This window comes from Magallana gigas, chromosome 8, assembly GCF_963853765.1.
Source record: "Magallana gigas chromosome 8, xbMagGiga1.1, whole genome shotgun sequence".
Lineage (NCBI taxonomy): Eukaryota > Metazoa > Mollusca > Bivalvia > Ostreida > Ostreidae > Magallana > Magallana gigas.
Genome location: NC_088860.1, coordinates 11,692,382 through 11,713,703, shown reverse-complemented (window position 1 = coordinate 11,713,703; position 21,322 = coordinate 11,692,382). Strand labels below are relative to the sequence as shown.

Genomic DNA, 21,322 nt, shown 5'->3' with positions numbered 1-21,322 from the left:
ATCTACACATTTTACAAAATTCTGCGGTCGAAGAGCGGGTGAAGAGGAAATGCGCCGACAATCTGTTCATTACTATAGTCAATATATTAATGGCCAAAATTCTATGCTCAAAAGGGCCAACATTCTCAAAAAAAAAAATATTTTGGAATCGGAATTATCTGGTATTTTCCAAATCTACACATCGTGTTCTAAGTTCCTACAAATTAAGGTGTTTTTTTTTTTTAATTTCGTTCAAGGGTTTACTCAAGATGAGTCGCGCTTACAAATTGCTCATTACTACACTGTGCACAAATACACATCGTGTCCTAAATACATGTACCTACAAAATTCTATGGAATTCCGTGCTAGGGTTTTAGAGTTCATTTCTTTACTCAATATACAGCCATATTTCTAAGTTCAAGAGGACCAATATTCCCAGGAAAATGATGGCACACGTGTTCGAATTTAATCCTGGTAATTTATGCAAATTTACACATTGTCTTCTAAATACCTATACAGTTTCATGAAATTCCGTGCTAGGGTTTAAGAGGAGTTGCGCTTACAAAATGTTTATTCAATATTCATTTTCTGGCCATTTATTTCCAAGTTCAAAAGAATTGAAATTTCCAGAAAAATGATGGTGTTCAAATTCTTTGTAATATGCAAATCTATAATTGTATTCTAAATACTTATAAAGTTTCATGAAATTCCGTGCTAGGGTTTAAGAGGACTAATTAAGTTGCTCTCACAAACTGTTCATTTCAAAATTTAAAAGATGGCCATTATAATATTTTCAATTTCAAAAGGATCAAAATTCGCAAAATTCAAAAATGATGATGTTCGAATTTTCTTTGTAATATGCACATCTACACAATGCATTTGTCCTAAATGCCTACAAAAATTTTCAGAGGAGTCGCGCGCTGACAAAAAAAGACAACTTCGGACTGACGGATGGGTCATAAACTTTAAACATTTAAAAAAAAAAAAGAACTGTCCTGACCTTCCACTTTGACATGCGAGGTCTCCTGCGTTGTTTTAAATACCAGTATATAGGTACAATAAAACTGACAATTCGTTGGCGATTTACAATGCGGTAACTTAAACTGCTGAACCTCAATCTCAAAACGTGCAGTTTGTTTATACTTGACAAACAAACACTTAACTATATGAACAGATATCACTCCCATCAAAATTAAAATCAATACACAAAAAGCCCAGTTTTACAATATTTGTGTATTTAAATGTGTTTTTTTTTTACGTTGTATCATTAACCAAAAATCAAGGACACTTAGAAGAGGTACAAAAACTCTTTTACTTTAAATCCAATAATCCATCCCCAAAAATTACCTGTTTGTGAAATGTAAATACATTGTATCTGTTTATAAAAAATACAGGCACTTAAAGGTTTCTGCATTCAAGTGTGTGCAAATATCCAATAATAGCATTTTTAAAATAGTCTTATTGCATATATTTATTACACTATTTGGTCGCAGAGACAAGGAAACAAGGGCATGTGATCAAAAACCATAATAAAAGGAAGGCAGTTTTATTTTATACAATTTTTATTGCTTTTTTTCATATATTTTATCTACAAATGTAAATGACCTTTCCTTTTGGGGCCATTCTTTATAATCAGTGAATTCAATGTCAGTCTCACCAGATACATATATAAAACCACTGTTACACTTCATTTACTTTGCTTCTTGAGATCTTCATATGTTATTCTATAAAGATTCGCTATACATGAAGAATGATATAATTTTTTTTTAATACGAAAGAAAACATTATGGTAAAGAATATGCTATATATAAGATAAACTATGATCATAAAACAGGCTCAGCTCTCCACAGAGTCAATAAATGGGTAATTAACAAAGTGAAGCCTATCATTGCATTTGTTTGAATTGTCATAAAAATAACATCATAAATAATCATTTTATACTTGTAGCACTTTCAACTGCATGTTAATATAAATGCGCAAAAATCTATTTTATATATATATAATGGTACATATAAAACTTTATTTTGCACTTTTGCATACATCAATATTCATAAATCTAAATATTGTTCTCCCAAGACACGTTCCATTTTGAGTATAAAAAAAAAATCACCACTTTGATGCAATGACATGTTAAAACTTGGGCTTGGCGGACACCAAATACTTTCCTTCAATACAAGCCTGAGAGGAGAGAAATGCAATTTTAGGCATGAATTTTTTCAGCATACAAATGATAAGGACATTGGAATGTATGTTCGTGGCTCTGCCTTATACCGTGTACAAAAAAAAATTGTCCAAAGAACATGGTATTTATCAAAATGTGTGTACCAAAATAAAATTTGACAAAAACAGCTCAACAGACACAACATGGAAGTATAATATTTAAAGGTTATAAATTTTGTCACCCTAGTGGACAAGGTTCATTCGTCAGTGACCTCTCACAATTGTCAGAAATATAGGCAACAACGAAAAATAAAATGAATGACAAAATGCTCCACTTAGAACACTAGGCAATGAGAGATCTACAATGCTCATGAACAATTGGTGTAAAAAAGATCTTGCCCCGAAAAATACATCTTGGAGCTCGATTACCTTTCTGCCTCTTCTACAGTACAAAAAAATTAATAAACATTAACCAACCATAATCCTTCACCAGACTATCTTCCTTGATTCCAATTCTGGAACATAATTATTCAAAGTCTATTTCTCCAATTGGTTGAAATGCCTTTCTGTCCAAGACTTATTTTTCTCACTTTACTCAACTCCTATCCAACCATGGTCAGATAGAAAAGGTCCCTCAAAATATGCCTTTATGTCCAAGGATATCCCTTATTGCATACGTTAAGCATCACGGCATGACAATAAAATAGTAATTTGTACAACCTCGAAAAGAAAACAGCACTCGTATCTCATAATATTGATTAAAAATCTATGTTCATGACATTGTGCAAAATGAAAAGTTATTGGATGATACTTCAGGACAGACTGTTTTGTAATGCGTTCGGAACTATCACAGGGACAAATCAAATATCACATGCATATTAAGGCAAAAAGAACAGCAGAAAGGGAGTCAAATCTCCAGTTTCAGTAATCATGTTCAAACCATTTCTTCACAGAACTATAGCAGATGTATCTAGTTGTCCGTTTTCATGACAATTAAATGAAATAATATCAATTTGTTCACCTTTATCGCTGCCATAATTTCCACAACTGTCACATATTACAAAAACATCAAACATATAATATATAACATGAAAAGCATATAGGTACTGGTAACTCTATGTGCAAATCAAGTTTCTTTCTTTCTCTTTCTTTCTTTTTTTGCATTTGGCAGGATGCAGGACCAAAAATTTAAGGGTTTTTTTTTTACCTATTCAGCTAAAATTTTTATAAAAACTATGTAAAAATACCATTGTTAAAATAATGAATGAAATACTGAAAATAAACAAAACAAAAATTTCATTCCAAAAACAATGATATATCATAAAATGTAAATAAACACTATATAGCCCTTCATACAGAAAGACAGTCGAAGTTATTTATATATATATACAAAGGATCAACCCAAAAATTGTTTACAACAGTTATTTATCACATTGGTAGCCAATAAGCTAACGCCATAAACTAATAATAACTCGGTTAAAAATTTCTTAAGTATAGGGTGCATAGACCAATTAAATAGTTTTTTCTCCGTGCAAATACCTACTAAATAAAAGGGACAAAAATTACAGTAATGATATTTCAACAAACTCTTTCTTTTACATAGTAACAATGATAAATATTTGACAATGCTATTCAAACAAAATAATTTCACAAATATTTACATATGCCATGACATTCAGAACAGACTCTTTGGTTGTAGTTTGATTATTTTGATTTTCAAAATTTGTTCAAGCAATATTCTACCTGCTTAAATTTTGTGATATATATAAAAAATACCTTGATCGAACTTCTGGTTACTAGTATTTTATCGTTCATGTAGAACAATACTGATCTATTAAACACTGCAGTTCTACTGGTGTATGTCTTTGCACTATTGTCATTAAAAAAATATCTATAAATCAATACACACTGGCATCGAAAAAAAAATGGCATGGAACACAAACAATAGAATGTGAGTACATGGTCAATGAATATTGATAAAGATGAAAGGAGTACAAAATATAACTCTTTTATTTCTCTTTCTCATTTTCCCTGATATTCTAACAAAAATTTTTTTTCTATTGAAAAAATAATAACGCTTTCACTAAGACAGTGCAACATTGGTTTGGCAGTACATAAGAGTCCTCTTACACTGCTACTGGAGGTCACATGACCTTGTGTCATGTGACAGAGGATTCAGAGATGCAACATGGAATATGGAGTTTGTTTCGATTTCACAGCCAAGTAAGTGAATTGTCCCCAGCCAGAATATTATCCAGTTTATTGACGTTTAACACACTTTCCATATCATTCAACAGTTCATTACTGATGTCTTCCTGGAAAAACAAGTATAATAAGTTATTAAGACTAATAAGAGCAGTAGTTTTATATGCATTCTTATGCAATGAATCCTTTCAGTAAATAACAAAATAAACCATTCTTTTAAAATTATTTGGACAAAGTTTTGCCTAAAAATATTTCATCTGTCAACAATAATGTAACACTCTTATTCTTGTATTTGTTTACTGCTGTTTAAAAAAGAAATAAATATTGTAATTTCACTTCTTATTATTCATAGAGTAAATAATACTACGTAACATTTTAGTACATTGCATTCCACTATCAATTCAAAGAATTCTTTTCAAATATGAAATTTTTCAAAATCTTGAATAATGAACAACGTGCAGATAATGGTCCAATATTAAGTTCATTACTGGTTCTAGTGAGTCCAAATACGAGTCTTAGAAAGTACCAGCCACTAATATTCAGTTATAATAATAGAAAGAAGAATGTTGCTGTATACAACATGGAGTCCTGCTGCTATGACATTTACCTGCAAACTGGGGACCAGATCTTCACTGTCCATGTTGCTATTCTCTTCATTCCCTCCAATGTTCCCAATGTCCATATTATTGAATTCACTGTGTCTGTGTCCTCCTATCAAAACAAAACTCAAACTCATCATACTGTTCTTGACTCTTTATAAACTCCTTAGCTCATAGTAAGCATGATGGAATCAACATTGGTAATTTTGAAAGCTTTTTCCTTTTACCCTTTAAGGCAAAATAAGCTAAAAGCGATATGTTCCATTACATTCGATCGTCATTTGATGTAAGAGTGATATCAAATTTTCATGACCGTTAAATTCTTGTCATTTTCAGGACATCAACTGAAGTATGATTTAGTATCTTTACCACAACAACGAATCAAGGAATAACAACTGAAAAATGAGCACAAGATCTTTTTGTTATGAATAAGTAAGTGATACACTGTTAGGCATATTATACACTGGTATTGGTTGGTCGAGTGTATACAGAGACTATACTAGGAAAGCAATACATTACACAGTTCTTCAAACAGAATCAAACTTCAGCAAGATTATATGTCAAGCCCTTATATCTTGTTACCTGTACATACAAACAACTACATCAACTGAAGACTTCAAAGAAACTTTACAATGTATACCATTTTTTTTCTTTCATTTGACATTAATTTTCACTCTAATAAAAAATGAAGTCTTCAATTTCTGTAAGTTGAACAGGTCTGAACAAGTGTAGTTTTTTGTAATATAGTGTAACATTTACATACATGTAGCAGAGACTAAAGGGAATTTAAATATGAAGTTTTCAACAATATTGACAAATTCCTTCCCCTGTAAGACTGTCGTACATACAAGTACTACCATGCACCAAAGTGATGCAGACTCAATTTACAAACACTGTTAAAACACACTGCTTCGTATCAAGACAAATATGACCTAGTAAACAAACCACATTATTTCAAATTTTTTTTTTTTTGACACTTGTAGAAAGGAGGAAAGAGTTGAAGGGGACAAATTACCTCCATCTTGTTCCATTTCGCTGACGTTACTTAGGAAATCTTCAGGAGTTCGAGAGAGGCCATATGGAGTCCCCGTACCCATACCTCCTTAATTTAAAACAGAAAACACTTTCTTAGCATGGTTAATTGGTTAATTAACTCTGAAGTTAAATGTAATAAACTTTTGAATGCCTATCTTTGATTGAATGCTGATTTTTATTTTTTATTTTTTTAAATCAAATTTCTAGCATCTTTTTAAAAGTAAAGTTATTTATAATAATCTTTTAAAAAATTTTTGATTGAAAACTTTCTACGATATTTTCAAAAAAATATAACATCATGTCTCTTTGTTTTCAAAGTGGATGCACTTTTTTAAATGACAGTACAATTCTAAAGACAAGAAAATGCTACGATAAAAAGGATGAAACTTCTTTTATTTATGTGCCTTATCATTGAAGCTTTAAAATTAGTTATGTAACTATATGAGAGCAAAAAAAAATTTTTTAGTAAAAAAAAAAAAAAATTATAACATACACAATCAACCTACACCTTAAAAGGCCACATGGATAAGAGTTACAATGTTACAGCACTAGTACAAGAGGGGTACAAGTTGGCAGTGTGTTATTGGTGAAGAAACAAAGAAAAAATAATGAACTCGACCTTCCAAAACCACCGCACGGGCACCGAGAGTCGTACTTACCGACGCCACTGTCGGAACTCTCCTGCTTGATGTGATTGGCTGACACGTTGGACTGCCCCAGGAATGGGTCGGCCACCGTTGTCATCTCCATAGACTGGGATATCACAATGCCTTGAGAAGTTGGCGGGTTATCGTGTATCTGCTGCTGCTGCATCTGCGCTCTCAGTAACATTTCCTGTTATTCAATAAGAAGCATGCACCTTAACATACTTACATGACTACTTAAATATCAACCTTAATCTTTTGTTTTAAGAATCAATCTGTTTTTGTGAAGTCATGCAAATCTATGGAATATGAGGGTCAATCAAAAAATACTTTTGTCATAGCTATGTTACTTGACGTCTTATAACTATTTAATTTAGTAGACATAATTTAGCAATTGTTTCAAACAATTTGATATCCAAAAAGTTAATATATTCCTTTATTTCTAAGGATAATTTAAAATCTAATCCTGCAAAATTGAGGTCATGGCGCACGGTCAAAATTTGTGTTATGACAACAATAAACCATATTATGTTTAAAGTAATATCTCCATAACTTGGGCATAAAACCAAATAATATCTAAACCTTGAATTAAGAATTGTCATCAGTCGTTAAGAACTGTGAAAATGCTCAATGGTGCAAAAAATAAGTCAAAAATTATTTGTAAGTTTGTGTTTAACTATGTTACATTTTTTAGGGTGGTGGTATTTGTATTTTGAACATCGATCGTAAGTACAAATAGAGTAGAATATCTGTATATACTTGGTCAAAAGAATAAACAACATCATCAGATGTTCAGAGATTTTTTTTTTTTTACAGTAAACGAAGAGGCATGTGGTAAAAAATTAAAAAAAACTTGGAGGAACTAACGTATGATTTTTGAACAAATGTGAACAAATTAGATGTCAAGATATATAGTGCCGATTTCAATTGAGTGGTGAAAAGAAAAAAAGTCTTAGGGTGATATAAAGATTGGGTATTTCTATTAACAGTGCGTGCATAATTTTACATCATCTACGTTACCGTGTGCCATTGTGACGAAACATGTTGTTTTTAAAATCAGGTATCAAAAATACCTTTTCATCAAATGGAATGAAACTTCGTATATCAATAAAAGAAGTGTTTGTGCATAAATTAATCTGCTAGATATGACTATTATGAAAAATATATGATACACAGCCACATTGTCTTCGTATTTTTTTTAGTAACCCTCTTAGCTACTTGATGCAATTATAAACACTAAACAGGAATGCTACAATCACTTTGAAAAGAAGTAAAAGTAAATTCTTTATTAGCTCCAATATCTTTGGACAAATCATCTGTTAACCTAAATGTGATTGCTTAATGTTGACTGTATTTCAACATTATTTTCCTATTAAACATAGCTAGTTGGTACAATGTGCCCATTTCATAGTACATTTCTACTTCTAAAGAGAGATATTTCTAACTCTATTTGATGTGTGATTGAAATGACTTACAGTTCAGCAAAATGCAATTGATTTTTACATTGCAAAATGTCAATTTTATTTATTAAAGTAAATTTGAAGTCTTAAAATGATTTTATTATGGACATACTGTTCAACATATCGGTCCTTTAATAACTAAATTTTAAACTAGATATCTCATCCTCTCTTGGTATGCCAAATATACTAGACATTTCATTTTAGGAATATACGCATTACCGTACATTTTTTTTTTTTCAAATCATATCTTAGGCTGAGACTACCCTTACCTGATGCTGTAGGTCTTCTTGCCTCTTGCGCAGTAATTCTTTCTCCATCTGAATTTTTGAGAACTGAACTGAGGCTGGAGATTTCGCACCCATTCGGTTGACCGGGGGTTGCACGGGAGGGGGTTGTCCCATCCGCGCGTTCATCTGTCTCTGCACCTGTTGTTGAACACTTTGGGGTTGGGAGGTGCTGAGTCGTAACTGCTGAAGTTGTTCAGCTAAAAAGAAATTTAATTATTGTTTACATATATAAAATGAAAAAGACAAAAGAAAAATGTATTAACAACAAAATCATGAATTTCAATTGCAGTAATCATTTCTGTTGATTTCTAAGATAACTTTTTCCTATGGATTTGAAACTCCAGACAGACTTAAAATGTTACATCATTAATTTTAATAATTACATAAAGGTGAACCACAAAATCAAACAACTAACAATTTTTAACAGAAACCACAAAAATTCAATCCTACAAAAATTATCAACAAATTACAATGCAGAAAAAAATTGCATTAGAAATTATTACAAAGAAAGCCTGTTCAAAGCCACCAGTAGTAAAACTTTTATCAAAAGACAAAGCTTAGTAATATCTACAACTTTATAACCATATGGCAGCCATATTAATTAGGGAGATTAGTGAGATCACCATAGATCAAAAGGACCACAAAAACTAGATACTTACGTATGCGTGGGTCGTACCAACTCGTGGTGCGTTCTATGTGGTTGATGAAGTAGATATCCCCCTCGGGGGTGGAGGCTTGTTCCCACCCGTGTGGGAGGGGTCCCAGGTTCTGGAGAGACACGTTGGGGGACTGGGAGTTGGGCGGTGTGCGACTGTTGAGGGCGTTAGAGCTGCCTTTCCTGGGGTCTTGCCAGGTGGTGATCTGGGTTAAGTGACTAAAACAGACAGAATAACTCTCATTAAAATCAGTCCATGCTTTTTTTTTTCTTTAGCTTCAAACGCTGCATGGCTGATGGGTGGATAAGATATTTTGTATGTAAAATGTTCAAAGCTTGATTTGATTTTGTATAAGCCTATAAACTGCTTAAATTTTTATTCACCCTTCATTGTCCATTGGCAATAACATTTCTTTGCCTTTGTCTATCCTGAATATAGATACATGTATTTTAAAATTCATATCCAAATAAATATCATAATAAACATACACAGTCATGGTTTTGTTTACAAATATCTAAACATTTTCACAACATTGATTAATAAATTAAAATTTGCATATCAAGACACTTGAAGACTTTAAAAGCAATCAATATCAAGTACTAAGTGGCATTCTATTGGACAATGGATTCAACAATTTTTTGAAGAGTTTATTTCCTGTCATTGCTTTTAACCTCAAAATCGGCACAAAATTGAGTGCTCTTAGTGTAAACTGGGTCACAGGTGCCTCAGGCTGCAGATAAAGTGAATGATTCAGAAGCAGACAGATCCTTGCTGCCAAGTCATGCTTCATTGAATCTTTCCACCTCCCCCGTTCACTTCTGCTCCCAGCGCCAGGTCTCAAGAGCACAAACTCATTCATCTGGTCAAAAGTCATCTCTTCGAACCATGAGCCAAAACAAACTCCTTCATGAGGCGAGTTTATTTGCTACTAGTTGCAATTAGTTCATGATTCATTCATGTTTTCTGCAGTTATGTAGTTGGCTGGAGCAGAATTGTGGCCAATGCTGTGATTATATTTTAGTTCAAGCCAACATCACAGTTCTCATTCAATCATATGTTCCCAATCAAGTTATTACTAATAATGCATAGCACAGTGCTATAAGCTTTAAATGAGGGCTTAAACTTCTGCACAATTAAAGGGCAATGGTAAAAACTTTATGGTCAAAATATCTGAGCAGTATGCTCATCAGAAATGTTATCACTGATCTGTAGACAAGAATGAGCAATTTATACAACTGAGGGTGGAGATTCAAAACTCCTGGTTTTTTCCCATGCATCTCCAGTAAGTTATCAGAACTGCCTCCTAAATAAAGCAATTCAGAGCATGATCTGAAGTTTAAAATGCCGCTCTCGTGAGTAATAGAAAATTACTGACTGTCACAGAAGGATTTTTATATGCACCTCTATATATAAATACATATATAGATACAGTTTTTAATGATCAACCAAATGAACAATACTTGCTTTTGAAACTTGACTGTTTATTCTGAACATTGTCACTTTAATTCTCTCAATCAATAAATTTACCCCTGACAATACAATGTAAAAAACAATATTTGGACAGATTATTATCTAAATCCAGAGAATGTGTATATAAAATGTTATCACTTTAATCTTTTTTTATCAGCTTGTTCCCTTTTCATGTCCTTTTTATTACCTACAGATATTGAGGAAAAGAGTCAAACATGTTATTTGTTCACGAGTGTGACAAGTACACAAACAGTCCCAAGGCTAAAATTAGCTTGAATGACATCCAAACAATATCAGATTAAGGAGAAATTTAAGGCTTAAACAAGTGCCAAACCAAACTTCGACTTCCAACAAAACAAAATGGACCCCTCACGTTTTCCCCCCACCTAACTTCAGTTTTGGTGGCCACAAGCAGGCCTCCCACCATGATCCCTATCAGAGATTTCATTCAAGCACCTGTAACATATGCAATAAAGAACAATCTGTGCTAAGACACAGAGTCTTGTATTCTATCAAAGAGGTTTTTTTTTCTTCCCAACATGCGAAACAAATATACTATCTGAAGACATGGGATTCCCAAAGATGATCTTTTTGGCCTTTGGAATTTGGACTGCATTCCTTTCTGCTTTGTACACATCCGTATTTGGTAATTCTGCCGAATTCCTATAACATTCCAATGCCACACACACACCTGTCTTTTTTGTGCACAGGTAACAAAAAGCTGTTCTCTTATACAGGATGTCACACTATCTCTAATGCATTCAGCCAATAAGTTTGCCAATGCCATGCCTGTATTCGTGCACACTGATAACACGAAACTTGCAAAATCATAACCATCAAAAAGAAATTAAGGATAAAAGATATTTCCCCACTGAAGCTAAAGGTAATACAGAACCCCCCTGGATCCCATTTATCTCTTGCGCTGGAGTGTCTAAGTGCAAGTCCCTGACGCTGCATTTAAATCCTTGTTTATATCAGGGTATTGATAATCGCAGAAAATCTACCATAGCTCTGAATCTACAAAGTAGCCTATTTCAAAGTTAAAGACAATTACTCCTTTATAATAGACAAATTTAAGATACAATATATGAAGCTGTTTTCTTTCAGCATGGATTTATGTTTTTCTTGTGCTGCATTATAAGTTTGTTTGAGATAATCCATGTACATATCTGCCTCAGCTATTTTCAAAATGCCATAGTAATTAGTTTTAAAAACTACACTTATCAAAAACTGTTTCCTTGCTTCAAAATAGAAACAAGGTATTTAAAGTATGTGAAATCAGTTGTATATGTATGTACACATGGCCCCCAACTTTAGATTATCAGAAAAGTGCACGCATTGGCAGTTTTAAAAGAATGACAGAAAAACCACAGAGTATGTGTTTTGAAACTGAACGAGACGCCATCAACAATCAAGTGTATTGTTCAGAGTTAAAAAATTTCACTTTCACTGCAAGTTCATCAGTGAAGTCCAAATATATCACTTGATAAGTACAATATGTATCGATGAAGTAAAAAATGTCACCATCAGCACAATTTTGTATCAATAGTTTACATCTTAACATGTAAATATATATATATATATAGTACACTTGTCACCAGCACACACATCTGAAATCCATAGATGGTATTGCAGTAACCCTCACTATGAGATAAATATCATATCTTATTGAACTTTTTTTTAATTTCATGGGTAAATCATCCCCTAGCTATTTAAGATTAGCTCCCTCAGACTTTGAATTCGTAAATCTCATCAAATGTGACTCTTTTTTTTTCTTCAAAATATGTTCATCATAATTTAAAAGTGCTTTGTTTGAATATTACTAGCTCAATTACCTGGCAAATTATAAAACAAAAAAATATATAAAACTTAATTTTAGTAAATTTTGATTATACATGTAAATAAATATGACGTATGAAACTGGAAAATAACTATAAAACAAATCAACTGAATTGATCATTCTTCTAGATACACCATGTGTGAAACTGACAGTTATACTATTCATTTAAAACCAAATCAAGTGAAATAACCACAAACAAGAAAACAAACAGAATTTGACCTAGCTTAACACATTTTTCTGCTCAAAACTAGATTCTTCATCAGAAGGCTGTTTTGGTAAGAGCACTGAGAAGATTTGAGGCCCCCACTTTGTCTGCTGTGTGTGTGTGTTGAAACACAAAACCCTGGGTGGTTTCAGACAAAGACCCGATGATTGATACTGTCAAGTAATTACGCAGTCGCACACGGGGTAAATCCAACCCAAAATCTCACAGTCGCATGGGTTTACAATGAACCTATCTTTCTTCTCTCTCCCTCTCCTTATCGTCTTTCAAATACCCCCCATTAAACAAGATACACAGAAGTGTTCTAAAAGCCTATGTGTGTACCTTGCAGAACAAAAAGAACCCCCATTAAAGGCCACTAACCTTTTAACTCTCATAAAATGGACTGTTTGTATGGTTATATTTTGAACAATGCGACATATTTTCTAAATTATCCATGAAATCAAAGCTGTGAATTTTTAACATTAATCAAGATTGTAATATATTACTTATAAGTGAAATGAAATAATTAAATGAAATTTTGCAAAATGAAGCAGTGGAAATAAATTTCAAATGTACTGTATGTAAATTATTAAATGCATTTTATGCATCATACTATAGACATGTCAGAAAGTTTGGTTTAAAACAGATGAATCATGAAAAGTGATAACATTGTTGACATTTTATTCAGAATCATGCAGATGAAATCTGAGTGGCAGCCCTCTGCAACAACTACCAAATAAAGTTTGCCATTTCAGGATCACACCTTGACATAACTACAAAGCTGAAATACAGGGCCATTACAACCTTTTTACACCTCCCAAATCCAGAGATTATCAAAATGTTCCTCTACACCCCCTGTCTAATAATGTGTGCTGACACACCGTTAGTGATCTATCTTCTTAATAAGACACCATTAGCTGTATGTAAAGCCACCCTCAGCATTACTCAACCAGGCTCATCCATCTCCATCCATTCTTACCAGTGTTTACAAACTCAGAGGCTTTGCATTTATTTACTTGATTCAAAAATACTCAAGTGGTATAATAAACATGGGAGAATACACCTTCCGACACACCAGTGATTTGTTCAGCTGTTTGAGTTGGACCGGGTCCAGACAAAATGGAACAAGCGTCTGCCAAGTTTCTACAACTCACCCAGACACAAACAGAATCATAATATTGGAGTCAGAGTTATTACTACCGCAGTCACTGACACAGTTTCTCCTATGTATTACTTCAAAATTCAGGTTTCGGTTTGTTTGTTATTCATTTGATCATTTGATCTTGCAAGGCAATTCAATTATATACAAACTTATAACCTTCTAAACTGGAGACATAAAATATGCACACAAGTAAATAAACTTTCCTCTTGGCCATGCACTCCCAAATGCACATGCATGTACTACATAATGATACTTCAAACAATTTTTATTTTTCCCCGTATCAAATCTCTCCAGGAGGTTTACTAAAAGAACATTTATCATCAAGAAAGCTGTCATAAAGACACCAGAATATGAATTGCTAGACAGATCCCCTGCACCCAATACACAACGAACACAAGACTTAGATATCCTGCAGTTACACACAGATCGCCTTTTTTTTTTTTATCTCCAGGATCACATGACCTAAACATGGGTTCTGGTACAGAAGCCTGGGAGATGATCGTTCAGTATCCGCCTTGCATTAGCTGTACAGCAGGTGCTTTTTAACAAACTCAACTTCTCATAATGCACTTGGGGAAGAAATTGATAATGCAACCATGGGTGGTTAACCCTAAGAAAAAAAAATCTTTATCTCTTCACCAAAGTCTCTTACTCACTAATGAGTTTAAAGATTACCAAGATTATGTTGTTTTCTGTAAAGTATTACCTGAAAAAACACAGGAGTAATTAAATGGAAACTGGTGTAATAATGTAGACATTGTATGTGTAATGAAAGTTACAATGAAACTGAAATTCTGAAACCAATCCTGAACAAGTGGCAGGAGATAACTACTATAACCAAACACACTATCTCTCGTCCCATCAAACTTTGACCCATTGTCACAAAGTGCCTTCCTTGACCACGACTTCCACCAAGTAACCTAGCTATAGCCAGAGTGGACATTGTGTTTACAATATATATGCATGACTTATCAGAGTGCAAACTAATACTGCCCCATTTCTGGTTAGATTACACTTCCCCACGTGTATTATATACCCAGAAATATGATAACTAATGCTTAAATCTGATCTCTTGTGTCACATGGGGCTCTACACCTATCATATACCTTGATCTCCCCTGTGACTATCATTAACATGATGACAGGTAAAAATATACATAGTGCACCGATACTAAGAGGTATACAAAACAAGCCATGCACATGTCCAATCCCGGCTTTAGTTTTACGAAATACAAATACCTATGCCATGGAATATGTCATGTATAATGCACATAATCATATGGTTACCTAAGGCTGTACATTATACCTAATACAACACATCTCATAATCTGTTGCTTTTTTTTTCTTTATCTAAAAAACAAACAGCCTTTGGCACAAGTAAAAATTACTTCACAGGACCTAATAAAACTATAATGTTCACAAGATCAAACGCTGGCCATGGTAATCCCCATCAAATTTAAAACTTCATTACGTACCAAAGTCATAACCTTTTATCCCATATATATAAAAGATCAAACAGATGGGGCTTATCATCAAATTGTTATTTTTCTGAACCGGCAATTAAGCAAGCTGAAAAACAAACACTTCAAGCAAAAAGCAAGAGTTAATGAAATCACTGTCTTGAATCAAAACAAACTTTTTTTTCACCCTTTTTCTTGGGCCAATGACCTAGATTACAATCAGAAACATGATATATTTTTATGGCCTATTGCTGAATTATCTGAGGAATATTAGAGCTGTTATGAATATGTAATAAGTGTATTTTGTGAGGACGACCACTTTAATCCATCAGGTGCATATATTTACTGTCACTATTCCCTGAGACGGGACCAGTTAATGCCAGAACGCCAGAGAACCGAGGCCACGAAGTACAACTGTCTCCCTCAAAGTTAAATAATGTACATAAATATAGCAGACTTCTTCACGATTTTTAATACTAACATGTACAAACTCTTCATGCAGGAATTTTAATTACACAATGATCAAACTAAACTAAACAAAATGCAATACGATAAAGCAGGAAAAGACGACCAAAAATTTAACTGAGTGGTACTAATAAAAGATTCCAAATCAAACTGAATCAAAGGAGAACTACTGCAGATACATATGTTACATTTATTCACATTTCGTTCACAGATCATGCTTACATACGTAAAATTAATCCTTCAAAGTATACATGCACCAGTGTTTATGGAATGTCTTTAAAAGTAATCGTACTTTTTAAAGTTACTTTTAGTGTACGTCTACTCCTAAAGGATATGGAATATGTCTTCATAAAGTATCATCATCAACAAATTTCAAACCTACATTCTACGTTTTACTCTCTTCAGTAAGAAAGTTGTACTTGGTTTATTGTGAAGTGCAATGCACCCTGATTAACCCCGATCACTAATCCATAGCAATTTCAATAATAAGACCCTTCAGTCGCGCTATGCGTTTTATCTTCCCGAGTTTTGTTCTGGGCATTCCCATTAATTGACTAAAAAAGTAGCAACATCAAAAGGTTGACTTATCAAACATGATAATGAAAAAAAAAAAAGAATAACAGTGTGTTGTTATTCTCTAATACAGAATCTCAAAATCCTCCCTCTGAGATAACTGAAAAAGTTCCAAGGAACAGTACAATTCAATCTTGATGAAATTATTCTCTTTTTAATACTGATGTTGGAAATCACTTAATAAATAGACTGGGAAACACAAATTGAAGGTCACAAATTGCCAAAAACATTCAGGATATGCACAGATATATATATGGCTGGATAATATACAGATGTACACATTAGGTATTACTATATTATAAATATATACAAGCACATAGATACTGGTGCATGTATTTCTAAGTTCAAACTGGTAAAGTCTTTTCTGAAAAGCATTATCCTGACTAGTTGAGATTAAATGTGGATAAATTTATGCTCTTCCTCTACATAGGAGACATACTTACTTATATAAATTCTTTTCTGATGTACTGCAGCATAAAAGATTCCAAATTAGAAAAAAAATTAGTCATTTTTCTTTTCCTTTTTCCCCTCTTTTACATTCAAAATGAGAACAAAAATTAAATCAAAGAAAAAAAAAACAATATAGGATGTTAAAAATCTGTCAAGTAATGCACACTAGATCAACAAGTCAGAAAAAGATGCTGGAAGCAACGGCATCAGCTAAATGTTGGAGGAGCTGAAATGGAAAAGAGAAGCTGCAAGTACATGTGTCAACATTAGTATTAACATGTACATACACTTCATCTTATCACAGCCAACTTGTCATGCTACATGTTCAGAAAGGACAGTATACATGTATTGATTGGGAAATCAAAAGGGGGATGGGATACAGGGTTTAACTTCAAGGGTGTAGGCCTGCATACAGTTCTTGAGAGGGAAAATATTCTTTGATTTCTGCCATTTCGTCTTGCAAAAACCTGATTCTATATCTGGCAACCATTCTCTTGTTATAATGTATTTAATATCACAATCAAATTATTCAGATTTAAGACAGCCAATTGAAACGAGCAAACCTGCTAACTTGAGCAAGTTAAAATCAAACCTGTCAGTTTGCGGGTTGACTTATTTCAAACTCAGAGTCACGTTGAGCAACCAGAGTCTGATACTGACTGTTTTTAAGGTGAGGCTCAAATGCATATTAACTGGAAGTTTTGTAACATGATATCATGTATGAATGTTACAAGTAAAGTATAGATGATTGTTAAATTCTTTAACACATATGTACAACAATGTCGATTAAACAAAATTTATACTTTAACAGTGTGAAGTCTGGTGACAACCATTAAAAGGGTACGAAATGTTGCAGCAACTTCTGTTACCCGAGTGATTCAGTGAGCCTTTTTAAAACTGCATGAGCAATAAGGTGCAACTGTCGATTGACCATCACCAAAATAAAGATCTGCTACTAGCCTGACTCTTTGCTTGTGCATTACTTCATCATCATGTACTCATGTTAATTGCTAATGATACATACACACAAAATTGATAACAAAATGTCATAATCTGATAATATCATTTATGACTCAAAATACTGAAGTTACGAAAAGATCTGCACACAATATCACATACAAAAAAATATATATAAAAGTTCATTTAATTGAAAGTACCTAAATGAAATTTGCCACTTACTTCAAATAATATCTTTGTCCATCTTGAGTTTTCGCCATTTCCCAACCTGGGGGAAGGGGTTCACTTTCTATGGGATCCAACAGGGCATCACAGGAGCGCTGTCTGGCGTGGCTGGGGGGCTGAGGGACCGCCGAAAGACTTTGTTGTAGGGTGGCGGGCGAGGAGTGTGCCCTCATGTGAGCCCCCATGCCGGGGTTCATTTGTCCAGGAAAACCTGTCGAGTCATTGCTACCTTGTTTCATATGACCAGGTCGGGAAGATTTTGGCTCATGAAAAAACGACTCGGGTAATTTTCTTTGACGGAAGGGAATTTGTCCCCCGAGTTCGGAGTTTGGGTTAGCTGCGTATTGAAAAAGTGCTTCAAGTTCATTTCCACTGTTTTCCCTCACATGCACTACCTGTGTACCTTTCCGTTCTTGCATGTCCTGCGACATTTTGACGATCCAAAAATACAACACACGCTCAAACGAAAGGTCAGAAGAGTTTTTGGCTGCTCATAGATCCTATCATAAACGAAAATTGTGGCGAAATCTTGAACTTCCTTTGAACTTTCAAAGAATGGAGGACACCATTACGAGTTGAACGAAAAATTTAGCCAAGCCTCATCACAATAAACACACGAAAATTTGCATTGCGCAGGACAAAATAGCTCTACAAATACACAAGTAATTTGTTATAAATACTTGATATGAAGAGATTTTGTCTGATAAAATGATATGAATAATAAGAGTTTAATCATAAAAGCTGATGTAAAACAAATTAAATACATGCATTGAAAAAAATAAATAAACTTCTGCAGATTTACCTGTGAACTACTTTTACTCATAAACGTATATTCCTACATCACATTTTTTCATTGACGTCATCAACGTATATCCCAAAGAACAGTATTTGCCCCCCAAAAAGAAGGATTTTTTGCAGCATATGCTGTAATAAGAATGTTCTTACCTCTTTTTGATGAATCTTTGTCTCCGAATAAGCTGAAATCTTCAAACGGGACAGTATTGAAGCCCCGCCTACATTCTTCCATATAAGGAGTGTCTCATAAGAACCGAACGCCAATCAAAATGTGGCCGAATTATTTATCAATGGAAAGGCAAAGATTTGAGTGTAGGTGGAAATGAATCATATTTGGCAAAAAAATAAAACGGGTTTCATACCCTTTAAGTTATGTATACATGCATTGTATAGACTACCCTCGGAGCATTTATAATCAAAGCAATCTACTCGAGCTGTTAATCAAAAGTTTACCGCATGCATGATCACCTTTTAATATCAAGGTAAATGCATATTAAAGACTGTCACATCATCATTGCTTGCAAATGCAAGATAAAATTAAACTGGCACCGAAAACCGATTCATAAAACTAATGTTATGCAATATTATAGATAATACTGTAGATCTGTACATAGAATTGAACTTTCAATGTATACATACAAACAAGATTAATGAAGGTGGTATAGGACATCTGTCGATATTAATGTGAATTAAAGTTCATTACAATTAAAATACTTTCACCGGTTTAGAATTTTCAATTTCTAAAATTTCTAACAAAAAATACTCTCTTTTTTTTTAGGGGGGGGGGATATAAATTTTAAAATCCCCAGTGGGATTCGATCTCATGACTTACAGATTCGTAGTGAACGCTCTAAACCCACTGCGCTACCCTGTTAAGTACCTCACGACATAGAAGCGTCCCATACAACCTTAAATTAGAGCTATCCCTTTTAATTTATAAAGGTTCTTATTTTACGTCAATATTCTTTAGATGAAATTTATAAACATTAGAATTAACAAACGGGTATCATTTTAAACGTCCGTAAACCATGCATTGTGGAAAGTAATCAAAATTGTTTAAAAATGAACTATCTCTATAATACCATCGGTAGGCCCTTATTAGATATATCATCTTCACTAATTTACAATTGTTAATAAGTACATGACTAGTATAGAAGAAGAAAAAAAACACAGATCGAAAGATATAATTCTATACATGCGTTAACAAGTAAAAGAAATGGGAAACCCTTATTTTAATTGTGGGTACTGTGATTCACAATGACGGCCCCATGCTTTCAAAGTGCCACAGAGAGGGAAGGTAAAAACGCATATAAGATTTGCTAATTTTTTTTTTTTCGTGAATCGGCATGGTATGTATTTTTTTTTTCAAATGCCAAACGATATCAAGAGAGAAGTGATAGTTTTATGGTGGTATTTTTGGTGGCGGTAGACACTCTTTGATTTCAATGTAGACGCAACATCATGTAATCACCATTATAAATTTATAAAACTTGTAAGTTTGACTACTCCCAGATCGATTTCTAATCTATATATACAGATCAACAGTTGACATTGTGACAAATTTTGTTACGGCGTCATGAAAAATTCTTTTTTTTCCCTCAAAAGTTCTTTAATTTTCTTCTGTGTACATGTATTTATTAAAGTTTTTCATTTTTACTTGAGTATTTCTTAAAAATAATTACAAATTTTTCCATCTTAAGTTAACATGAACAAAATATTCAAGATAATCGTACGGTTTCATTTTACTCTTAAAATATATAGAATTTAGGAGTCTGACCCCCCCCCCCCGGACCCCCAACAGGGCTTTCTTCTGAACCTACTTGGGGCATTTACAGGCACATGGCTTCAGCGACCTTACCCATTCCAATTTTTTATCGACCTTCTTCTCATATTAATTTATATAAAAGTCTTTTTTAATTAAATGAAGCTTACTTTGCCAAGCCTCAAATTTGTAAGGGTGGTGTTGTGTGTATGTGTGTGCGTGCGCGCGAGGGGGGGGGGGTATCTTAATGTTTTAACTTTATGATAATTACATGAACTTTCCTTCCTTTTAATAATAATCATTTCACACGGTAGCGTCCAGTTCGTTTACGGATAATTTCCTTACACATGTGTTGATAGGAAAAACGACATACCTGCAGATTGCAGATTGTGACCTCACACCAAGAATGCTCATAGAACAGTACGAAGTGGTTTTTTTTTTTTACAACTTCTACAAATTTTTTAGGAGTTTATAATTAGTGTTCGAATATATTTTCTAATTTAGTATCCGAAATATTTGGCTCAAAGCCATAGATTATGACATTTAAATTCTTTTGAAACATTTCCACCCCCACATCACTATTTATATAATTTCATATACATGTAATATATATTTGATGTATCTGGAGGTCCTGAACTATCTAGCGGGCACTATTTTCAGCTGCCGCACACAGGTGCTTGTGGACTGGACCCCTCCCCCGACCGAATTTTGAAGAATAACCCATGGGATTTACTCCCATATTACTAAATAATCTTTTAAAAACTGTTACAAAATATATCCAAGTGAATAAATAAAAAAATTAACAATTTAAAAAAAACAACAAACACCCCTTCCCCCTCTGCACATAAAAAAAGAGATGTGGGGGAGGGTGGGGGTAGGGTTCCAGTCAACAAGCACATGTGCTGCTACGCTATGCGAAGTTCTCTTGCTAAGA

General features: G+C 33.6%; 1 protein-coding gene across 6 annotated transcripts; it reads right to left on the bottom strand.

Annotated features, from left to right (window-relative positions):
• Positions 1 to 1,523: 1,523 nt before the first annotated feature.
• LOC105332932 (transcriptional coactivator YAP1-A) lies at positions 1,524 to 18,878 on the bottom strand. 6 transcript variants are annotated; one of them, XM_034473357.2, is made up of 10 exons: positions 18,777 to 18,878; positions 17,829 to 18,479; positions 16,643 to 16,666; positions 9,409 to 9,453; positions 9,029 to 9,243; positions 8,352 to 8,566; positions 6,638 to 6,812; positions 5,959 to 6,042; positions 4,952 to 5,055; positions 1,524 to 4,454 (listed from the first exon to the last, which is right to left on the bottom strand). In XM_034473357.2, exons 2-10 carry the CDS (start codon positions 18,260 to 18,262, stop codon positions 4,353 to 4,355), a joined length of 1,398 nt encoding a protein of 465 aa, XP_034329248.1. In that variant the 5' UTR covers positions 18,263 to 18,479; positions 18,777 to 18,878; the 3' UTR covers positions 1,524 to 4,352. The 6 variants fall into 6 exon arrangements, with proteins under 6 accessions (XP_034329248.1, XP_019924740.1, XP_034329253.1 ...); XM_020069181.3 differs by having other exon boundaries at positions 5,959 to 6,045; positions 18,777 to 18,876; XM_034473362.2 differs by lacking the exon at positions 5,959 to 6,042 and having other exon boundaries at positions 18,777 to 18,877.
• Positions 18,879 to 21,322: the final 2,444 nt, after the last annotated feature.